The sequence below is a fragment of the Solanum verrucosum genome, unplaced genomic scaffold, assembly GCF_900185275.1.
Source record: "Solanum verrucosum unplaced genomic scaffold, falcon-dt-bn FXZP01000261.1, whole genome shotgun sequence".
In the NCBI taxonomy this organism is placed as follows: domain Eukaryota; kingdom Viridiplantae; phylum Streptophyta; class Magnoliopsida; order Solanales; family Solanaceae; genus Solanum; species Solanum verrucosum.
The window spans coordinates 13,206,672-13,229,777 of NW_026019969.1; the positions used below are offsets into that span (position 1 = coordinate 13,206,672).

Below are 23,106 nucleotides of genomic sequence, written 5' to 3' on the forward strand. Positions count from 1 at the left end.
AAGCCCTCTCATGCTCGAATACAAACAATAAAACAGTAATGAAATAACTAGTTAATTCTACAAAATTTATTCCATATGAAACCAGCAATCCCTTTTTCACAATGTATCTTCTGTTTAATTGAAACCAGGAGGGAGTGTCCCGTTGATGAAGGATGAAAACATGGTCAATGCACGGCCAGGTTGATAGCTTGGCACGAAATGTCCTGCTCCACGTACTGTCACGAATGTCAAGTTCTGGTATTCTACTGCGTAACCACCAACCTGGATATATGAAATACTTCATTCATATTCATACTGGATACTATTAAGAAACTGTAGAGTTAAAGATCGAAATGAATAATGACAACTTGGTTAATTACCTCCCCTTGGAAGAACCACGGGTACCATGCAGTTTTGATTGGTGTTTTGATTTTGTCGATACCATATCTACTTGTCGTTACAGGCAAAATATGATCTATGTCTCCGCTAGAAAAGAAGATGAAAAGGGGCTTGATAAGAAAATGTTGGTATTTGTTTTGGGATTGTTAAGTTTTCAGTATTAATTTTATGGTGACTGATTCCAGCTTGTTTGATTTACTTACCTATAAATCCAAACTCTAATGCCACTTAGCATGAGCTCTTGAAAGATTGGTAGAACAGTATGTGGGGAGTCTTCCCAAGAGATGTCACTGCACAAGTTTAAAATGTTTAAGAAAGTGATCAAATTAATCGAAAAAAGGGATCAGCAATTTCAATTTGAAGAATTAAAATGTTTAAAAACTCACAGTATCAATTACCTGCAAGATTCCCAGGATTGGGGTATATCTCTGACATTGAGTGCCTTTTGCACGTCAGCAGTGTTTAGGTAATTAAATACGTAATCAGCTGAGCATGGATCAAATCCATCTATCTGTTATGATACACAAAAGAAAAAGTTATGCTACAGATTATTGCTTGTAATTTGGCCGTAGAATGCTGTTGTTCATGGTCTTTTATTTCACTTTCACCTTAATTTGTGACACTGAAATTTTTGAATTGTGGTATATAAACACGGAGAAGGAATGAGAAGTTAGCGAGTGGAACTTACAGGAAGGGAAGTATAGGCAGAGGAGTTGCAGAGTTGGGAATATGTGTTATAACTATATATATTGGCTTGACATGAATGTGCTTCGCTTGTGTACTGATCACAAGCTTCTGAGGTAGTCGTTTCTGTTGAGAAGTTGCAATTCTTGACAATTCCTTCATGAACTTCATCTGATATTAGTGCGTGTGACCAATAAAAGTCGTATGAACCACTGTATGAAGTTTCATCGTCCAGGAGGGCATTTCCTGTCTGAAAATCATGCCATATGCAAATTAATAAGATAGTATTGTGACTCCAAAAAGGAGGAAAAAAGAATTGTCATTTGAACAAGTTTAATTAGCTTACAGCTATTCCTTGCAAGTTAATAACAAGGTTGGGTTCTGATTTCTTGTGGGATAAGATCAGCTGAGCGAGTTGGGGCACGTAGTGGCCGGCATAACTCTCCCCAACAATGTAGAAATCGCGGTTTTTATATTCTGGGAATCTTTCCATCCAATTGATGAGAAAGGTAAAACTGTCTTGTCTAGTCTTTTCGTCTCCACTAGTATAATCTGATGATGTATTAGAGTAAGAGAATCCAACACCAGCTGGTGATTCTAAAAACAGGACATTTGCCACTGCATAATTATAGTCACAAAAATGTCATTATTATTTATAGGTATCTGAATTTTTTTCTCAGTAGTGATGATAGATTTCGCTATTAAGTACCATTGTTCCAGGCAAATTGATTGAGCCACAAGGTTTTCCCGTCTTTATTGACACGGAATGGTCCAAGTTCCACCATCCCTCCATTTCCGAATGAAGAGCAACCAGGTCCTATCAAATTCATACAGAAGTACCCTTACAACTTGTGATTTTAAACATACGATGACAATTTGATTTATGTCTATGAGAGCTATCATGAGGGGTAAAATGGTATGTATGAAAATTTGATTTTAATGTGTATTTACCTCCATTTAGCCACAAAACAAGGGGCTTTGTAGTAGGATCAGCAGACGATTCTGCCAAGTAATAGAAGAGGGCTCTACCATTATCAGCATTAACAGTCACATATCCTGAATATTGAGCAAAATTGATCCCACTTGGTTGCCCTGGCAATGCCGATATCTTGTCATTTTCCTTTGATCCTACCTGTGGCACTTTGAATTCTGACACTGATTTCTGTTTCTCAGCAACCGCTACACCGTGGCTAATAACATTTGTTGGTTTTACCCGTCGAGCCTTGAGAAATTCGCGTAGAACATCTACTTCCCCTGCGTAACATTGTTGGGCACTTAGGTAGCAAAAAATTAGAAAAAGACTTAAAACAGAGGAAATATTCATTCTCTTCCTTCCTGATTCAATGAAACAAGAAATGGTGAGTGATAACTCTTCTGTAATACTTATATAGTGCATGCAAAATGTTGAGAAGGTCGTCAGATATATTTTCTTTTACTCAAATTGGACTAACATCGTTTGTCATTTGTGCTCTTTGGTTAAAACGCCAATCCCATTTAACAGCTATGACTTGTTCCTTAATAAGTTGTTTCCTCACCATTAACCATCCTTTGCTTTCATCACCGTCAATAATTATTACCTCCACTAATCATTATAGATAATTATCATCATTGATCAACATTATATATAGCTAACCATCATCATCATTTCGCTTCTAATTATCAATTGCTACCATCAACAACCACAATTAATCAGCATTGTCAATCACTATGCCATAAGATATTATCTGCAATCACCATCATTTGTCAACACCATCTTTGACACATACAATTGCTTCCATCACCAAGTGTCATATAATTTTTTTAAAAATATTTTATGGATATAATATTATATCAATTTAGTTTTTATTTAAATTTAAATTTATTATTTTTTAAACAAATGGTGTTAACTATTTAGTAATATGTGCATTAAGATTAAAAAAATTTAAATTTAACAAAATAAATGAGGCTCAAATATAGGAGAGCAAAAAGTTGTTCCTGTTTATAATTGTTTGTTTATAGTAACGGCTCATTAATTTTGTATTTTCCTTCTAATTAATTTTCTCAAGTTTTTTCCCAAAATATATCGCGCGCTTCTGTTCATATTTAGCGCGAACAGTTTAGCCACCAAATTTACTCAATTCGGTCCGTTGCGTAAATACTTCCTCGTGATTTAGAAATTTTGTCATTCTGTTGTGCTTTTCTGATTAAATTTTTTTCAATTTCTTCATATTCATGGAAGGATCGATGAAGCCGGTGGAAACAAAATTGTGTGTTTGTGTTTTTCTTATTGAGAGATTTGTGTTTAATTTTGATCAATTTTGTTGAGGCAAGGGTTAGGGTTTATGAATGTTATTTTTAAGTTACAGTAGAATAAAATTTGTGAAAGTTTGTTTCTTTAGATGCTTCTTTTGCAATTGAATTCGATCTTAAGAATATGAAGGGTTGAACGATATAAGTTGTGATATAACCCAGAGAGTAGCTGAAGAAAAAACTCAAAGAAGAATGGGTAGAGTATAGGTCATTGTTAAGCTTCACTAGATATTGTTGCATTATTCGATCCATAATAGAGTATTTGTTTTGCTGTGGGGAAGGAAGAATGCATCTTCTGTTTAATGGAAACCAGGAGGGAGTGTGCCATTGATGAAGGACGAGAACATGGTCAATGCACGGCCAGGTTGATAGCTTGGCACGAGATGTCCTGCTCCTCTGACCGTCACGAATGTCAAGTTCAGGTATTCCACTGCGTAACCACCAACCTGGAGATATGAAATACTTAATTCATATTCATAATTGATAATATCGGAAATTAAGAAATTGTAGAGTTGAAGATCAAAAGTAATAATGACAACATCGTTGATTACCTCCCCATGGAAGGACCACGGGTACCATGCCGTTTTGACTGGTGTTTTGATTTTGTTGATAGCATATCTACTTGTCGTTACAGACAAAATATGATCTATGTCTCCACTGGAAAAGAAGAAGACGAGGGGCATGATCAGAAAATGTTATTTGTTTCGGGATTGCTAAAGTTTTCAGTATTAGTTTTATGGTGACTGATTCCAGCTTTTTTTTATTTTACTTACCTATAAATCCAAACTCTGATGCCACTTTGCATGAGTTCTTGGAAGATTGGTAGAACAGTATCGGGAGAGTCTTGCCAATAGCCGGCTATGTCAGTACTGCACAAGTGAGAATTGAAGCAAGTGATCAAATTAATCGAAAAAAGGATCAGCAATTTCAATTTGAAGAATTAAATTGTTTTAAAAAAATCACAGTATCTATTTACCTGCAAGATTCCCAGGAATGGGGTATATCTCTGACATTAAGTGCCTTTTGCACTTCAATAGTGTTTAGGTAATTGTCTACGTAATCATTTGAGCATGGATCAAATCCATCTATCTGTTATCATACACAAAAGAAGAGGTTATGCTATAGATAATTGCTTGTAATTTGGGCGTAGAATGCTGTTGAGCATGGTCTTTTATTTTACTTTTGACTTTATTTGTGACACTTAAGATGTTGAATTATTTAGATTGGTATAAACACCGGGAACAAATCATGAGTTAACCAGTGGAACTTACAGGAAGGGAAGTATAGGCAGAGGAGTTGCAGAGTTGGGAATATGTGTTATAACTATATATATTGGCTTGACATGAATCTGCTTCGCTTGTGTACTTGTCACAAGCTTCTGAGGTAGACGTTTCTGTCGAGAAGTTGCAATTCTTGACAATTCCTTCATGGACTTCATCTGATATTAGTGCATGCGTCCAATAAAAGTCGTATGAACCACTATTCCATGTTTCATCGTCCAGGAGGGCATTTCCAGTCTGAAAGTCATGTCATATGCAAATAAGATAACATTAGTGTCCTAGTCAGTATTAAAAGAAGGTAAATATCATTTAATTAGCTTACAGCTATTCCTTGCAAGCTGATGACAAGGTTGGGTTTTGTTTTCTTGTGAGATAGGATTAACTGAGCAAGTTGAGGTACGTAGTGACCAGCATAACTCTCCCCAACAATGTAGAAATCGCGGTGTTTATATTCTGGAAATCTTTCCATCCAATTGACGAGAAAGGTGAAACTGTCTTGTCTAGTTTTTTTGTCTCCAGTAGTATAATCTGATGATGTATTAGAATAAGAGAATCCAACACCAGCTGGTGATTCTAAAAACAGTACATTTGCCACTGCATAATCATAGTCAGAAAAATGTCATTGTTATTTATAGATTTTTGATTATTTTTTTCCTGTACTGCTGATAGATTTTTGCTATGAAGTACCTTTGTTCCAGGCAAATGGGTTGAGCCACAAAGTTTTTCCATCTTCATTGACGCGGAATGGTCCAAGTTCCACCATCCCTCCATTTCCAAACGAAGAGCAACCAGGTCCTATCAAATTCATCAAAAAGTACCCTTTAGAACTTGTGGTTTTTAACATACTATGACAATTTGATTTGTGTGTGTATTTACTTGCCTCCATTTAGCCACAAAAGAAGAGGCTTGGTAGAAGGGTCATTAGGTGATTCTGCCAAGTAATAGAACAAAGCTCTACCAGCATTAGCATCAACAGTAACATATCCTGAATATTGTGCAAAATTGATCCCTTTTGGTTGGCCTGGCAATGCCGAGATCTTGTCATTTTTCTTTGATCCTGCCTGTGGCACTAAGAATTTTGACACTGATCTCTGTTTCTCAGCAACAGCTAGGCCTTGGCTAACAACATCTCTTGTTTTTGTCCGTCGAGCCTTGAGAAATTCACGTAGAACATCTGCTTCCCCTGCGTAACACTGTTGGGCACTTAAGTAGCACAAAATTAGAAAAAGAGGTAAAACAGAGGAAATGTTCATTCTCTTCCTTCCCAATTCAATGAAACAAGAAATGGTGAGTGATAACTCTTAATTTTTTATATTGCCTACGCAAAACGTTGAGAAGGTCATCAGATATATTTTCTTGTACTCAAATTGGACTAACATCTTTGTCATTTATTCTCTTTGGTTAAAAAGCCATAGGCATTTAACAGCTGCTATGTCTTGTTCCTTAATAAGTTGTTTCGATCAGTCGGGGAATTGATAAATTTAGGTACTCGTACTACTAAATCTTAAGGAGATTGATGGCTTTCATTTTTGGTGTCATTGTCGATGATCAGACGGAAATGGTTCAAGAAAATAGAGAGCGAAGATGAGTATTATACTGACAGTGTATATAACTTATTACTCCATTAAATACTCCTAGTTCAACTTCCATCGATGACGTGCACCATTTAATTACCTTGAGATGGAGAGTATTACTCCTTTCTATCTTTTATACACTCGGGGGTGGTTTGGTTGACCAGGTCATAAGAAATACTAGGTTCGTTTGGTAGCAAACAAGTTATTCCGAAATTAATTATTACATGATAAGTTATTTATGAAATAGCTTATCTCATTACCAAAATATAAATGGTGGTATAAATAATTCAATAATTACCTAATACCTCCAACCAAATGCAGAATAAAATGCACTTGGAAATTATTATATCTTTTGATTGGCCTTATTAAACTATGTATTGGCTAATATCTACAAACTTGAAGTTATATAAGAGTCTGTGCATTATTTTGTGCGAAATAGAATATGAAGTAAGAATCTTAGCATTACATTGAACAGAGTCAATATTAAAGACAAAAAAAGTTGTTAAAATAAACAATCTCAAAATAACAATCCCTACAGCTACTATATCATTTATTGCGGAAGTAATTTATTCAGCATAACTAAATGTTCGTTAAACCAAACCACACAACGAAAATACATCAAAGTGAAAGGAAAACTTGCTATTCATATAATACAGGGGCGGAGCCAAGGTGTTCGTTGGAAAATCACACGTTGTGTAAAATGTCAAATCAGCTATTTATGAATACAAAATACATATTGAACCCCCTTGTCACAACTGATAAATGTTGGCTCAATGGTTTCAAATTCATTTTCATGTTGTGGGTTCAACAATTTTTAAAATGACTCGATAGAGTAGGGCAAAAGTAGAAAGAAACGTTAAATGAGACATGACTAAACAAGTTAAACATTTTATAAATTTTAATTTGAAATACAAAAGACACCATAAAAGTTAAAATCCCTCTCATGCTTGAATACAAACCATAAAACAGTAATGTAATAACTAATTAATTCTATTCCATATGAAACCATTAGTCCTTTTTTCACAATCTGTTTAATCGAAACCAGGAGGGAGTGTCCCATTGATGAAGGATGAGAACATGGTTAATGCACGGCCAGGTTGATAGCTTGGCACGAAATGTCCTGCTCCACGCACTGTCACGAAGGTCAAGTTCTGGTACTCTACTGCGTAACCACCAACCTGGAAATATGAGATACTTAATTCATATTCATACTGGAAATTAAGAAACTGTTAGAGTTGAAGATTGAAATGAATAATGACAACTTGGTTAATTACCTCCCCTTGGAAGAACCACGGGTACCATGCCGTTTTGACTGGTGTTTTGATTTTGTCGATACCATATCTACTTGTAGTTACAGGCAAAATATGATCTATGTCTCCGCTGGAAAAATAAAAAAGGACGAAGCAGAGTGTTTTGAGCTAAGAGCCTAGCAGACAAATTTATTATTATAGTGACTACCTAATTCCTTGCTTGATTTACTTACCTATATATCCAAACCCGAATACCACTTTGCATGAGCTCTTTGTAGATTGGCAGAACAGTATCTGGGGAGTCTTGCCAAGAGCCGTGTATGTAACCACTGCACAAGTGATCAAATTAAACCCAAAAAGAGAGGGGGAAAAGGTCAGTATTTTGAAGAATTAAAATGTTGAAAAACATCTACCTGCAAGATTCCCAAAAATGGGGTATATCTCTGACATTAAGTGCCTTCTGTACTTCAGCTGTGTTTAGGTAATTGTCTACGTAATCAGGTGAGCATGGATCGAATCCATCTATCTGTTATGATGTACAAAAGAAGAAGTTATGCTATAGATTGTTTGTAATTTGAGCGTAGAATGTTGTTGTGCATGATCTTTCTTTTTCACTCAGTTAGTCAGTGACACTATTAATTAGATTGGTATAGACACCACGAACGAAAGCAGTTAGTCAGTGGAACTTACAGGAAGTGAAGTATAGGCAGAGGAGTTGCAGAGTTGAGAGTATGTGTTATAATCATATATATTGGCTTGACATGAATCTGCTTCGCTTGTGTACTGATCACAAGCTTCTGAGGTAGACGTTTCTGTCGAGAAGTTGCAATTCTTGACAATTCCTTCATGGACTTCATCTGATATTAGTGCGTGCGTCCAATAAAAGTCGTATGAACCACTATTCCATGTTTCATCATCAAGGAGAGCATTTCCAGCCTGAAAATCATGTCATATGCAAATAAGATAACATTAGTGGCCTAGTCAGTATTAAAATAAGGTAAATATCATTTGAACAAGTTTAATTAGCTTACAGCTATTCCTTGCAAGTTAATGACAAGGTTGGGTTCTGTTTTCTTGTGAGATAAGATTAGCTGAGCAAGTTGAGGTACATAGTGACCAGCATAACTCTCCCCAACAATGTAAAAATCGCGGTTTTTATATTCTGGGAATCTTTCCATCCAATTGATGAGAAAGGTGAAACTGTCTTGTCTAGTCTTTTCGTCTCCGGTAGTATAATCTGATGATGTATTAGAATAAGAGAATCCAACACCAGCTGGTGATTCTAAAAACAGGACATTTGCCACTGCATAATTAGTCACAAAAATACCATTGTTATTTATAGATTTCTGTATTATTTTTTTCTCAGTAGTGATGATAGATTTTGCTATTAAGTACCATTGTTCCAGGCAAATTGATTGAGCCACAAGGTTTTCCCATCTTTATTGACACGGAATGGTCCAAGTTCCACCATCCCTCCATTTCCGAATGAAGAACAACCAGGTCCTGTCAATAAATACATATGGTCCTAAGGTTAGGTTCGAAAGACAATTCTAGTGAATTAACGTGGCGTGATGTGTGTATTTACTTGCCTCCATTTAGCCACAAAACAAGAGGCTTTGTAGTAGGATCAGCAAACGATTCTGCCAAGTAATAGAAGAGGGCTCTACCATTATCAGCATTAACAGTCACATATCCTGAATATTGAGCAAAATTGATCCCACTTGGTTGCCCTGGCAATGACGATATCTTGTCATTTTCCTTTGATCCTACCTGTGGCACTTTGAATTCTGACACTGATTTCTGTTTCTCAGCAACCGCTACACCGTGGCTAATAACATTTGTTGTTTTTACCCGTCGAGCCTTGAGAAATTCGCGTAGAACATCTACTTCCCCTGCGTAACATTGTTGGGCACTTAGGTAGCAAAAAATTAGAAAAAGACTTAAAACAGAGGAAATATTCATTCTCTTCCTTCCTGATTCAATGAAACAAGAAATGGTGAGTGATAACTCTTCTGTAATACTTATATAGTGCATGCAAAATGTTGAGAAGGTCGTCAGATATATTTTCTTGTACTCAAATTGGACTAACATCTTTTGTCATTTGTGCTCTTTGGTTAAAACGCCAATCCCATTTAACAGCTATGACTTGTTCCTTAATAAGTTGTATTAATCACTCCGGGAATTGATAAAAGGAAGTACTCGTACTAATCTATCTATTCTATATTCTATTCTATACTACTTAAAAAAGTATGAACTCCTCAAATGAATGTTGAATTACTATAATACCCCCAATTAAAAATACTCAATTTGTTTTATTTATTAATTTAATTATTTGTATTATATGAAATGTAAATACCCTTTCATATTAAAGGATTGTGATTTTCTCAAAGAAATGTGACTTTTCCAAAGGGTTTCAATTTTTTGACAGGTTTTGATATTTTCGATGAGTTTTGACTTTTTTGAAAGGTTGTGATTTTTTCAAAAGGTTGTGACTTTTCTGAAGGGTTGTGCCTTTTCCGATGAGACTTTTTGACGGGTTTTGACATTTTCGACGAGTTCTGACTTTTCCGAAAGGTTGTGATTTTTTCAAAGGATTGTGATTTTTCCGAAGGGTTGTGCCTTTTTCGATGAGTTGTGACTTTTGCAAAAGATTGTGATTTTTTCGATGAGTAGTGACTTTTACAAAAGGTTGTAACTTTTCTGATAAGGAACAATTAGCATCTATTAATACTACTATTTGTTAGCTATAAATAGAGGGTATCCTCTCACTTTTAAACTACAGTTTTACAAAGTTGTCTACTCTTCTTCTTCTTCTTAAAAAATCCAAAGGTTATTTGTAACAGTTGATTAAGTTAAAAATTTAACGAAATTTGAGGTATCAAATAAGAAAGAGTTGTACAAAAAATTGTAGCAAATCATTCATAAATTCAACTCGTATATTTTCTTACGATTTCCATGAGTTAACAGTGACGAAATGTTGTGGGAAAGATAATAATAATAAACAAATATAAATAAAGTCACACGATTTGTGTAAGATATTTCTTCTTTGGTTTTTTATTTGTTTTTGTTTACCCTCAAATAAAGCGGTTTCTTTTAGATTTTGCTAAAACACCGAGCATCAACGTAGTCCATTGAATCATTAGTTTTGATGTTAAATCCACTATTTCAAAAATAGATTTTCACTTTTACTTATAATATGATAATATAGACATGATAATAATTATTTTCAATAGATATATAAGTAAAAGTGAACGAAGAATGTAAAGTGTTGGTGACAAGAAATTTTAATCAAATAGAACTCTAAAGTGAATATAGCATGAACATATATTTTCGTCTTCCTTCTTCATTGGCTATGTATCGCTCCATATATTTTTTTTCCTATTATTTTGTGTTCATTTTAATTTGAGAAAATTTTATGTTTGACATTTTCGATGAGTTGTAACTTTTTTGAAAGGTTGTGATTTTTTTCAAACGATTGTGACTTTTTCGAAGGGTTGTGCCTTTTCCGATGAGTTGTGACTTTTGCAAAAGGTTGTAATTTTTTCGATGAGCAGTGACTTTTACGAAAGGTTGTAACTTTTCTGATAAGGAACAATTAGTACCTATTAATACTACTATTTGTTAGCTATAAATAGAGGGTTTTCTCTCACTTTTAAACTACGATTTTTAAAGTTTTCTACTCTTCTACTTCTTAAAAAAATCTCAGGGTTATTTGTAATAGTTGATTAAGTTTAAAATTCAATGAAATTTGAGGTACCACATAAGATGAAATTGGTGAACAAATTGTAGCAAATCATTCATAAATTGACACTCGTATTTTTTCTTACGATTTTCATGAGTTAACAGTGAGGAAATGTTGTGGGAAAGACAATAATAAAAAAAAATATATGAATAAAGTCACGTGATTTGGGTAAGATATTTCTTCTTTGGTTTTTTATTTTTTATTTTTTACCCTCAAATGAAGTAGTTTCTTTCTGATTTGGCTAAATCAATGAGCATTAACGTAGTTCATTGAATTATTAGTTTTGATGTTAAATTCACTATTTCAAAAATAGATTTTCACTATTACTTATAATATGATAATATAGACATGATAATAGATATATTTTTAATAGATATGTAAGTAAAAATAAACGAAGAAAGTAAAGTGTTGGTTACAAGAGATTTTAATCAAATAGAACTCTATTGTGAATATAGCATGAAACTATATTTTCGTTTTTCTTCTTCATTGACTATGTATCTTTTCATATATTTTTTCCTATTATTTTGTGTTCATTTAATTTGAGAAAATTTTAGGTCACATGATACACTCCTTGTTAGCTATATAAAAATAGATAAGTAAATAGTGATTGATCATAAAATAATCTTGATTCAAATTAAAGATTCTATAAACAATACTTAAATTTTATTCATCTATTAATTTTTATTATTGAAAAAGTTTAATATTTTATATCACAATACAACTTCTATAAGATACTAGATACTTTCATTAGACAACAACTATATGGTATGTATGCAGCAGGAAAAAGGAGAAGACTACAATTCTACAAAGATAAGGTAGAAATTTAAAGAAATGAAATATTTTTCACCAAAGGTGATGTTGTTCATATATTAAAACTAAATTATGCTACTTAAATATATATGTATATCTAAAAGAAAGAAATAGTCAAGCTAAATATTTGACATACACTCAAGCCTCAATTTAACCATCATTCGTTATAACAATAAAGTACCTTTTTTTGTAGAATTATCTCTCTATGATAGTCGTAATCAAATATTAATTGGTAAAAGATAGATTGCGTATAAAGATAAAATATTGAAATATTTATGGTAATTCTTATTAGTTTCATGCACATACTTAATTTGAAATATGAATATTTAAGAGAAAAAAATTATACTTAATTGGTGTCCATCATTTATGTTCATAACTTCAAGAGGAAAGACTATTGGTGACATTTTTTGTATTGATATTTTGTTTTAAAACTTTGTTGGTTAGATTTGTTTACAAAATTGAGTTATGTAAATAATAATACTACTAAAGAAATGTCACTTTATCCCCATATTTGAAATTTGAATGTATTTTGAAATGTTTCAAAAATATCTGGTCATTTTGATCTCAAAATACAAGTAACTCTATAACAATATGTATTAATCATTTTAAAGCATTTGTCCTATGTTTTTGAAGTTATAATTATTTACTAAAAATAATTAATTTAATACCATTAATTCTATTTTACAACATCGTATACTATATATACTATACACACGTGCCGTGAAACTAGTATATATATATATATATATATAGATACTTGGTGGTTCGTATATTATTTAGAATATTAACATTATAATGGGAAGAGTTGATATTAAATGACAAAAAAACTCTTAAAATAAACAATCCCTCCCATATTATTTATTGCAAAAACAATTCCACAATGTATAACTAATTGTTCGTTAAACCAAATGAAACAATGAAATACACACAAGTGAAAGGAAAACGTCTTAAATATATAACCTTTTTTTTTTCTCTGTTTGGTTTGAATAATAGGTTGAAAATATTTTTTTTTAAAAAATCAAGTTTTGAAATTATGTTTAATGATAATTTGGTATAAAAAAAATAACCTTTATATAAAACTTTGAATTTTTTTTCTCAGGCTGTTGAAAAACAAGAACTAACAGTTGTTCTTCTTTATTTATATAAAAAATATAGTAACGGTTCATTAGTTTTGTATTTTCCTTCTACTTTTCCCCCAAATATATGGCGTGCTTCTGTACATGTTTTGCGCGAACAGAATTTAGGCGTCCAAATTTACTCTATTTCGGTCCATCATTATCAAAATGACTCCACCTTTTCTTGGTATTTGCGGGATGATGAATCCGGCGGGAACAAAATTGTATGTAATTTTGATTCATCTTTTGTTGAGGCAAGGGCAAGGGTTAGGGTTTGTGAATGTTATTTTTAAGTTTGTGAAAGTTTTAGTTCGCAAATTATTTCCATGTTAAATTCAATCTTAAGAATATGAAAGGGTTGAAGAATTTTGTCCTTGTAGTATTTATTTCATGTTCAAGAGTCAATCTTAAGAATATCATGTGATTTATGCTTGTGCTGCAAATCTTTTTAACCTAGTTGCTAGAGGAATATTCACATACTCATCTTCTTTGTGTCACTTTTCTTTTTTAAGTTCAAGTGATGAGGGGTCCAGGCAGAGTAGGAAGGAAAGATAGGGGAGCTCCGGCTGGAAATTTAACCCTATGCAACTAGGCATTTGGAACGACATCTATTAAAGTGATTTTTTTTTATAATGAGAAGAACACATAGTCCATAATTTATACTACATCTCCTTGTTTGGAATATCATAATTGGGTAGTAGTTCTACAAGATTAATGTTCCTTATGTAATCAGTTTTCCTTTTCTTTTTCCCACTCAATAATCTTTTCTCTTCTGTCTGTTTAGTGTAGATGAGGAGGGAGCGTGCCATTGATGAAAGATGAGAACATGGTCAATGCGCGGCCTGGTTGATAGCTTGGAACGAAATGTCCTGCTCCTCTTACCGTCACAAATGTCAAGTTCTGGTATTCTACTGCATAACCACCAACCTAGAAAGGAAAAGGATTATATGAGATAATTAATTTATGCACATACATGATATTCTGAAAATAGACATTGTACATAGAGTTGAAGAATAATGACAACTTTGTTACCTCGCCTTGGAAGAACCAAGGGTACCATGGTGTTTTGACTGGTGTTTTTATTTTGTCTATGGCATATGTACTTGTCGTCACAGATAACACATGATCTATGTCTCCACTGAAATTGTTAAAAAGAAAAGTCTTAAGAAAATGTTAATTGTTTTGAAATCACAAATTCTGAATTGTTTCTGATGACTGCTTCCTTGCTTGATTTACTTACCTATAAATCCAAACCCTAATGCCACTTTGCATGAGCTCTTGAAAGACTGTTAGAACAGAATGCGGGGAGTCCTGCCAAGAGCCGAATATGAAACCACTGCACAAGTGAGAAATGAAGAAATTGAAATTAATCCCCAAAAGATAATAATAAGCCTCAAGAATGAAAATGTTTTAGAGAACCCAATGTATTACTTGCAGGAATCCCAGGAATAGGGTGTATCTTTGACATTAAGGGCCTTTTGTACTTCAGCACTATTTAGGTAATTGTCAACGTAATCAGCTGAGCATGGATCAAATCCATCTATCTGTTATACACAAAAGAAAAAGTTGCCATCACAAAATTTAATAGAAGTATGTAAAATCTACAGAGAGGTGACTGGTGAGCGTATTGGGGCGTAGAATGTTGTTGTGCATGGTCTTTTTTTTTTCCTCACCGTGATCGTCACCTTAATTTGGGCACTGCAAATATTTCTTTTTTCCTCAATAATGAATGAGCAGTTAGCCAGTGGAACTTACAGGAAGGGAAGTATAGACAGAGGAGTTGCACAGTTGGGAATATGTGTTGTAAGCATATATATTGCTTTGAGATGAATCTGCTTGCTTAATGTACTCATTACATGCTTTTGAGGTTGTCTCTGCCAAGAAGTTGCAATTCAAGACAATTCCATCATGGACTTCATCTGATATTAGAGCATGGGTCCAATAAAAGTCGTATGTACCACTGTTCATTGTTTCATCATCGATGATGCCATTTCCAGTCTGAAATCCATGCCATATGCATGCAAGTAAGACGCAGACACGACATAACTAGTGACTTAATCATGAGAAAAGTAATTTAGTGACCATTTGAAGCTTAGCTTACTGCTATTCCTTGCAAGTTAATGACAAGGTTTGGTTCTGTTTCCTTGTAGGATAAGATCAGCTGAGCAAGTTGAGGCACATAGTGGCCAGCATAACTCTCTCCAGTAATATAGAAATCTCGGTGTTTATATTCTGGGAATCTTTCCATCCAATTGACGAGAAAGGTGAAACTGTCTTGTCTGGTCTTTTCGTCTCCAGTAGTATAATCTGATGATGTATTAGAATAAGAGAATCCAACTCCAGCAGGTGATTCTAAAAAGAGGATGTTTGCCACTGCATTAATTAACAAAATTGTTGTTAGTATTAATTATTTATGGGTTTTTGATTACTTTCAATTGTGATTACAGATTTTGCAGAAGAGATATGTATAAGTACCATTGTTCCAGGCAAAAGGGTTGAGCCACAAGGTTTTTCCATCTTTATTTACGCGGAATGGTCCAAGTTCCATCATCGCTCCAGCCCCAAATGAAGAGCAACCAGGTCCTGTATATTAAGTATGTATAGAACAACAAAGAAGCATGATAAGTGCGCCAACATAGTTTTAAAAGCAATACCAGAATGAATAGCGCATTAAAGGGACGAACATAATTAGAGTAAACTGTTTGTAGTTTTTGCTTGAAACTAGTGTTAGAAAAGACATTCTTCCTCTTGACAATTGGGGTAACCGTGGGTATGGTGTGTGTATTTACCTCCATTTAGCCACAATACAAGAGGCTTGGTAGAAGGATCTTGAGTTGATTCAGTGAAGTAATAGAACAATGCTCTACCAGCATCAGCATCAACAGTAACATATCCTGAATATTGATCAAAACTCACACCACTAGGTTGCCCTGGCAAAGCTGAGATCTTGTCATCTTCCTTTGATCCTACCTGTGACACAAATGCTGATCTCCGTTTCTCAGCAGCCTCTAGGCCACTGTTAATACTTGGTGTACTTTGCAAGTGATTTGCACGTCGAGCCTTGAGAAATTCCCTTACAACATCTGCTTCTCCTGCATAACATTTTTGGGTGCTAAGGTAGCACAAAATTAGAGAAAGACTTAACTGTAAAACAGAGGTAACTTTCATTTTCTTTCTTTCCATGCAAGAAATAAGAAAGGTTGAGTATTCACTCAACCTGTAAATCTTCTTCATTATTTATAGAGCAAGTAAAATGTTGAGAATGTCATCCTTCTTTTTTTTTTGTGTTAGATTGAAGCCATTGTATTTACATCTTTGTTCTTTGTGCGCATTTGTTATGGAAAATGTTAATAGGATACTTAACAGAAGTAGTATATATTAAGGAAATTGTTGCCTTTTAGTTTCACGTCGTTCTTGATCAGGACAGGAGAAAGGCTGATTGAGAAAAGAGATGACCTCTACCAAGGAGTTAACTATTTGTTGGTTTTCATTTTCAGTTGTTCACAGTTAACCAGTAGCATTGAGTGCTACTCCATCTGTCTAATTAGACTGATTGAATTTATGCATTTGTCTTCTTCAAGGCAACTTCCAAAGTAAGAATTTTCTATCTTCTTTCTTTAGATATTTTCGTTTGAATTTAGTATATTGGATCTACTCTATAAATGAAAAGAGAATTGAGACTCTCTAGCTAGCTCAATCTCTCCCAAATTTAACTCATATGTTGAGAGAGATTAGCATAAGCTGCTGATTGTAGTGCCAAATTAATCAAGGTCCTTTTCATATACTATATGTTGAGCCAAATGTATTAAGCATTAATCTATAGATCCAAACACTAAAGCCACTGGACATAAGCAATTTAATATACATTAGTTGGTAATACTGTTTCTGGAGTGTTCTTCCAGTTTTTTTAATACAATTGGCTGTTGCCTGTTGTGACATGACATCAAACTAACATATACCATATGAACTCATATCATAATTTAGTCTATTGCGTATGAATTCAATATTCTTGCTGAATTGCGCCAGATATGTAGAAATGAATTTAGAGATTTGGGAATCGGAAAATGACGACCTTGATTAGAGGGGAAAATTGGATGGACGGATTTGGTTAAAGTTGGTGTTGAGTCACATATCGATGGGATGAGATAAATTCTTCTTTTAGATTAGTATTAGTTAGTTTTTTGAAGTTGAATTAGGTTCAAGGATTAATTGTTTCCTGACTCCATGATAAAATAAAAATAAAAAACTCGATCATGAAACAATACTTTGATCAATAAAATATGTCCAACTATTAGAATGAGTTCCAATAAGGCCAATCCCCAAATGCTAAAAATGATTGGCAAAGAACATATTCAACAAAGCAAAAGCTCTACGTGGTTGAAATTGTGGAACTTGATGCCCTGCTCCCCTAACTGTTGCAAAAGCTAATCCATCATACACCACCATATATCCAGCTACCTGCAAAAAATTAAATTATACGTACAAACCACCCTTTAAATTAACAAAAAAGAAAAATAAATTAAATAGTTCATAACATTTATTTTTACATATACAAAAAGAATTAATTAGATACTAGGTGATGTTCTTCCCATTTGACGTTGGTGGGAGGTGACAAGTATTCCATAGAATTAGTCGTGGTGTGTGAAAATTGGCCTGGACACCATGGCGATAAGAAGAACTTACTTCTTTTGTATCATCATGCCAAACATGCCAAGGCTTGATGACTGTAAGGTTCATAGCACTAATGCCATAACGAGTTGAAGTTACTGAAACTACTGCATCTACATCTCCACTGTTTCCACACAAAATAAATAAAGTAGTATTATAAGCATAAACTAATTAAAAACGATTATTTATAAGCTAATCCAATAATTCATTACATTTACCTGAAAAGAAGTATCCTGAGACCAGATGCAATTAGTCTATTGTATATTGGAAACATACTTGATGGACTATCCTTCCAATTCAGAGCACTAACATGTACCAAATGAAAGAGAAAAAAAATCATATCATATATGTAAAAATGTTTTAACGTATATACACTGACAGTGTAAGTAAATACCTGCAAGGTTGCCAAGGGTTAGGAAGGTTGTTGAGGCTGGCATGCAAGGCCTTTTGAACTTGAGGAAGATTGAGATAATCGCTAACATAATGTTGTTCACAAGGGTCATATCCATTTTTCTTGAATACTCTTCTTGTTGATGATGATGATGAATCATCGTAATCAAGGGGACAAATGGGACCATAGATGTTGTAAGGATCTATGTTTCCAAACTCAGTTTGAGCTGTGCTTTGAAATTGTTCACATGTTTTTGTCTCAGTTTGGGTTTTGCAATGTTGTTGGATGCCTAAATGAGTCTCGTCTGATATTAGTGCATGACTCCATAAATAATCAAATTGCCCTTTCTCGTCTGTTACATCGTTCATTATACCATTTCCTATCTGCATCCATACAATTAATTGTTTTCTCCAATTAATTTATTTAGTTTTCAAACAAATAATATTCCATGCTTGTTATTCTTTTCTTGTAGAAACAAATAAATGATCAAATAATAGACCATATTTTGTCGACATTTTTCATGGCACAAGTTGTGGGTGGGGCAAAAATTATGTGTAGTGTTATATGGGTAATAGGGTCGGTTCAAAGAAATTGATAGTCTAAAGTTAATTTATTTTATTTTATTTATTTATTTATCTTATTTTATTTTATGTGTGTTAGTTTGATTAAACATGAAATTTAATTTAAAAAATTAAAAATAAATTGGATATATATTCTATTCTTAAATTAAACTTTTAATACATAACCAACCCCTTAAGTTTATCAGGATGTTTTATTTAGACACTTAAACTAAGTCTAGTTCAAATTTTGGAAAAAATAATAATCTTATATATTCTCCTTCGTCTATTATTAAATAGTTAATCATATAAAATATGTTAATATTTCTTTTAATTATATGTCTTGCCTCAATAAACTTTAAAACCCCAGAAATTTTCTATTTTAAATTGATGCGTATAATAAAAGGAGATGAAAATTTTTCAATTTCTGGCATGCATGTAGTTTGTGGTGGTTTTTAATTAATTGGTCATGGATGTAGAATCCTGTGAGCCAATCCAATCCAGTCTGAGGTATACCGTTTACAAGTTATATACATATGATAACATATATATATATAAAAAAATAAAAGAAAGGGTGAAGAATATTAAAATGAAAATATTACCATTATTCCTTTGAGTTGGATGTTGAAGTTTGTGTTGGTTAGCATGTTGCTCTTGACAATGATGTCTGCTAGCTCTGGCACGTAGAATCCTGTCATCTACCAATATTAGCTGTCTAATTGACCACTCTCTTAAATAATAATAGTTGTATAACATATATAGCCAAAATTTTCAATCAAAATGTCTATTTCTGCTTTGAGAAGAGGACATAACTATATTGTATAGTATGTGATTCAATTATATAAATGCTCAGACAATTGTCTCTGATAAAGTGGTCCTTAATTCTTACAAATTTAACATCTTATTTGACACAAACCAATCATGGGCTCTCACTACTAGAACCATCGATCCAATACTATCTTCTTCTTTTTAATTTTCTACTCCCTCCGTTCGAATTTACTTGTCAAATATTTTCTAATTTAATTTCTACTTTTACTTGTCATATTTGACAAAATCAAGAGAAGACCAAAATTATTTCCCTATTGCCCTTAATTTATTAACATTGAAAAATATGTTTGGGACACTATCAATCACTTAATAGCTAGGGATAAAATAGTAAATTCATTGTATCAATTATTATTTTTCTTAATAAGTGTGTCAAGACAAAATTTGACAAGTAAATCTAAACAGATGGATGGAGTAGTTAGTACTCCTCCCTTTTTAATTTGTTTTGTTTATTCTGACTTGATATGGAATTTGAGAAAATAAAAAAGACTTGAATATTATGGTTTTAAATTAAAAATATATCAAATTATATCATTTAACCTTATAATCTTGAATATGTATGGAAAGTTGAAATTAAAAGGTTGTCAAACACATTTTATTTTAAACAGACTAAAAGAAAAGTAGGACAAATAAATTGAAACGGAGGGAGTAGTAAATATACCTGCATAACTTTCTCCCATGATGTAGAAATCCCTGCTTTTGTAATGTGGAAACCTCTTGAACCAATTCACTAGAAACCTATATGCATCTTGAGCTGTCACACAATGACATAGTTTGTAAGTGTTATGATTTAGACTGTCAAATTAATATTTTAAAATCAAATAATTAGTATTATTTGAAGATTAAGGTTGGATGTGTAGTGTACCAGTCCTCTTGTCGCCTGATTGTGCATAATCTGAGCTAGTATTGGAATAGGAGAAGCCAACCCCTGCTGGTGACTCCAGGAACATTACATTTGCAACTGTATAAGAAAAACATATTTAAAAATTAACAAACATAAATTCAATAAAATATAAAATTCATCTGATATTACATCAATAAAATATTTTTAAAAAGTTATCAGATAATCGGTGGTGATGGTGATGTTGATGGCTTATGGCGGTAGTTGTGGGTGTCGATTGGAGAGGGTGTTGGCTAATAAAGATGTCATGGTGGGTACATAGTAATTAGTGATGATATGGTGGTTTATAGATGCGGTGAATGATAGTGATATGTAGCAATGATTGTGATGGTGAATGATGATTGTGGTTGATGATATATAGTCATGACTAATGATAGTGATTGATGGTAACGATTGACAATAGTAATGATAGTGATTGATTGTAATGATAGACAATAATAATGATTGTGACTGATAATTAATAATGGTAAATAGGATTGATTACCTTTGTTCCAAGAAAATGTTCTGGAATAAAGGGTTTTACCATCAGGTTTTACACCAAAAGGCCCAAGCTCTTGCATGGCCCCAAATCCTAATGATGAACATCCTGGACCTGCAAGTGCAAGTGCAACCCAATAATGTTGTTCATCCAATTATAGCCATACAAAATTATGACTCTTATCTTCATACTAACCAATACTCCCTCCGGTCCATATTAAGTGAATTTGTGATGCAATACGCATCATTACAGAAAAATAAATTAGGACATGATTGTACACCGCTTTCTATTTTACCTTTTTAGTTATTCTCAATCTATTCTTGAAAATAAAAATAATTTCAAGTATAATCATAAGTATGACCGTATAAACAATTAACTTTCTTGAACTTATTATCATATAGAAAATAAAAATGATGATAAAAAATGAAAGAAATTTTCAACAACTCTCTTCAACATTGAATATAATTTATTTATTTTGAACATCGAAGAAAAGCTCAAAATACTTATGAAGTACTAGAGGAAGTATTTTTTTTTTCACTTTCACTTTAAAAAAGAACAAAAAGAAATAAAAGAAGAGAACAATACGAATAAAGCTACCAATAATTCGCAAGTTTACGTCCCCACTTATTTACTCCATCTGTGTTTGTTCCTCGGACTATTAAATACCTTTTCGACAATTAAATGGTCATGTATCCCCTCTTAGTAATCAAATTCCAAATGAATAATTACAAAAAAAAAAATAATCAAATTTATCCTAATCTAACAAACGATCTGAACAAATTTCTAAAAGATCTTCATACTTCCTAATTAATATTGAAGATAAATAAAGGATAATTTAATTAGTCAAATAACTCTCTTCTCTAATCTTATTATATATGATTTTTCTTATTGAACATGTCGATTGTCATACCCTTAGAATTACTTATTCTGAACGGGATTGAGGTTTGTGAAAAAAAAAATTAAGTATTAATTTTCAGGTTAAAATAAAGTATTAAGTCCCACAAAAGATAATTATCCCTCAGAATGGATTAGTCAGCTGAAAAATAATGTTAGTCACTTGATAAACTGATGACACATTTCTATTTAAAAGGTATATTTTACCCTTAATTGATAGTCAAACTAACACATATAAAATTACGCACCACCATATATATATATATATATATATATATATAAAAGTTAAATCCTTAATACTACTAGTAGTCAACTAAAATGCAGTAGATATATGTGCATGCACACTACAGAAATGGAAATATGAAACAAAAACAAACATAAAAGAACTAGAAGTCATTCCACTGCCAAAAAAAAGAAAAGAAAAATTATCGACAGACTAAATTTCATAGCTAAATAGTAAAATCTAGTTATGAGTAATTCCACGACGAAGATAAGAAAGAGAAAATGATCAAAACATCACCTCCATTTAGCCAAAGAACAAGTGGTTTAGAAGAAGCATTTCCAGAAGCAGATTCAGCAAAGTAATAAAAAAGTCTTCTTCCATTTTTTTCATCAACATTAACATAACCTGCATACTGATTAAACTTCACATTTAATTTTGGCTGTCCAGGAAGACCATCTTTTATCAAATCATCCTCCATATTTCCAACATGTAATTGTTCTTCTTCATCAGAATCAAATACCAATTTTTCAGTCGACCATGTTTCATCCTGATAAGAATTAATCATCCGAGAACGTATTTTCGAACGACGCCACAACATTAATGTACGTGCCTGATTATCAATTTGGAAGCCATGGACTGTTAGACCATGAAAAATTAATGTTACAAGAAAAAAGAAGTTCAATTTTGTGAGGAACATGTATTTCATGTGTTGCTTCTCCATTATTTTGTGTTTAGTGACACTATGGTTATTTATATATTATAAGGAGATATATTTGGACGAGTATGAATTATTTGAGGTTAAGTTTGTCTTTTCCACAGAAACTTTATAAAAATGGATAATCATATCTTATCTTTAACTCAATTATTATTCAAGATGCTCTTCATTGCAATCTCATATATATAATATATGTAACCACTCACTTGTTGCTAATTCCAAAAAAAAACATACTAGTACCTACGTCATAAACCATAATGCCAGCTCATCTATTTGCAATATATATATATCGAGTTTAACATTTATATAAGTAATAACTAATTATTCATAAA

At 32.8% G+C, this 23,106-nt stretch overlaps 2 protein-coding genes across 2 annotated transcripts; both read right to left on the minus strand.

Moving 5' to 3' along the window:
- Positions 1–58: 58 nt before the first annotated feature.
- Positions 59–9,420, minus strand: LOC125815078 (serine carboxypeptidase-like 40). The gene is made up of 16 exons (XM_049494477.1): positions 9,045–9,420; positions 8,851–8,958; positions 8,487–8,758; positions 8,142–8,391; positions 7,869–7,977; positions 7,689–7,784; positions 7,480–7,585; positions 7,239–7,383; positions 5,512–5,814; positions 5,319–5,426; positions 4,954–5,225; positions 4,623–4,868; positions 777–889; positions 582–668; positions 360–465; positions 59–261 (listed from the first exon to the last, which is right to left on the minus strand). The coding sequence occupies exons 1-16, from the start codon at positions 9,415–9,417 to the stop codon at positions 115–117; spliced, it is 2,841 nt and encodes a 946-aa protein (XP_049350434.1). The 5' UTR covers positions 9,418–9,420; the 3' UTR covers positions 59–114.
- A 4,482-nt stretch (positions 9,421–13,902) lies between these two features.
- Positions 13,903–22,786, minus strand: LOC125815079 (uncharacterized). The gene is made up of 18 exons (XM_049494478.1): positions 22,357–22,786; positions 20,949–21,056; positions 20,429–20,524; positions 20,225–20,317; positions 19,341–19,429; positions 18,185–18,564; positions 18,009–18,095; positions 17,806–17,914; positions 17,450–17,580; positions 16,954–16,963; positions 15,912–16,350; positions 15,598–15,705; positions 15,224–15,495; positions 14,878–15,120; positions 14,554–14,666; positions 14,363–14,458; positions 14,155–14,260; positions 13,903–14,049 (listed from the first exon to the last, which is right to left on the minus strand). The coding sequence occupies exons 1-18, from the start codon at positions 22,778–22,780 to the stop codon at positions 13,903–13,905; spliced, it is 3,051 nt and encodes a 1,016-aa protein (XP_049350435.1). The 5' UTR covers positions 22,781–22,786.
- Positions 22,787–23,106: the final 320 nt, after the last annotated feature.

Coding starts and splice junctions, on each gene's coding strand:
- LOC125815079 (XM_049494478.1), bottom strand. CDS start 22,780: ATGGAGAAGCAACACATGAAATACATGTTCCTCACAAAATTGAACTTC. Junction 18,565..19,340: donor TCCAACTCAAAGGAATAATG/GTAATATTTTCA, acceptor GTATGGATGCAG/ATAGGAAATGGTATAATGAA. Junction 14,050..14,154: donor CTTGGTTCTTCCAAGGCGAG/GTAACAAAGTTG, acceptor TTTCCTTTCTAG/GTTGGTGGTTATGCAGTAGA.
- LOC125815078 (XM_049494477.1), bottom strand. CDS start 9,417: ATGAATATTTCCTCTGTTTTAAGTCTTTTTCTAATTTTTTGCTACCTA. Junction 8,759..8,850: donor TCAATTTGCCTGGAACAATG/GTACTTAATAGC, acceptor CTAATTATGCAG/TGGCAAATGTCCTGTTTTTA. Junction 7,978..8,141: donor CTATACTTCACTTCCTGTAA/GTTCCACTGACT, acceptor CATAACAGATAG/ATGGATTCGATCCATGCTCA.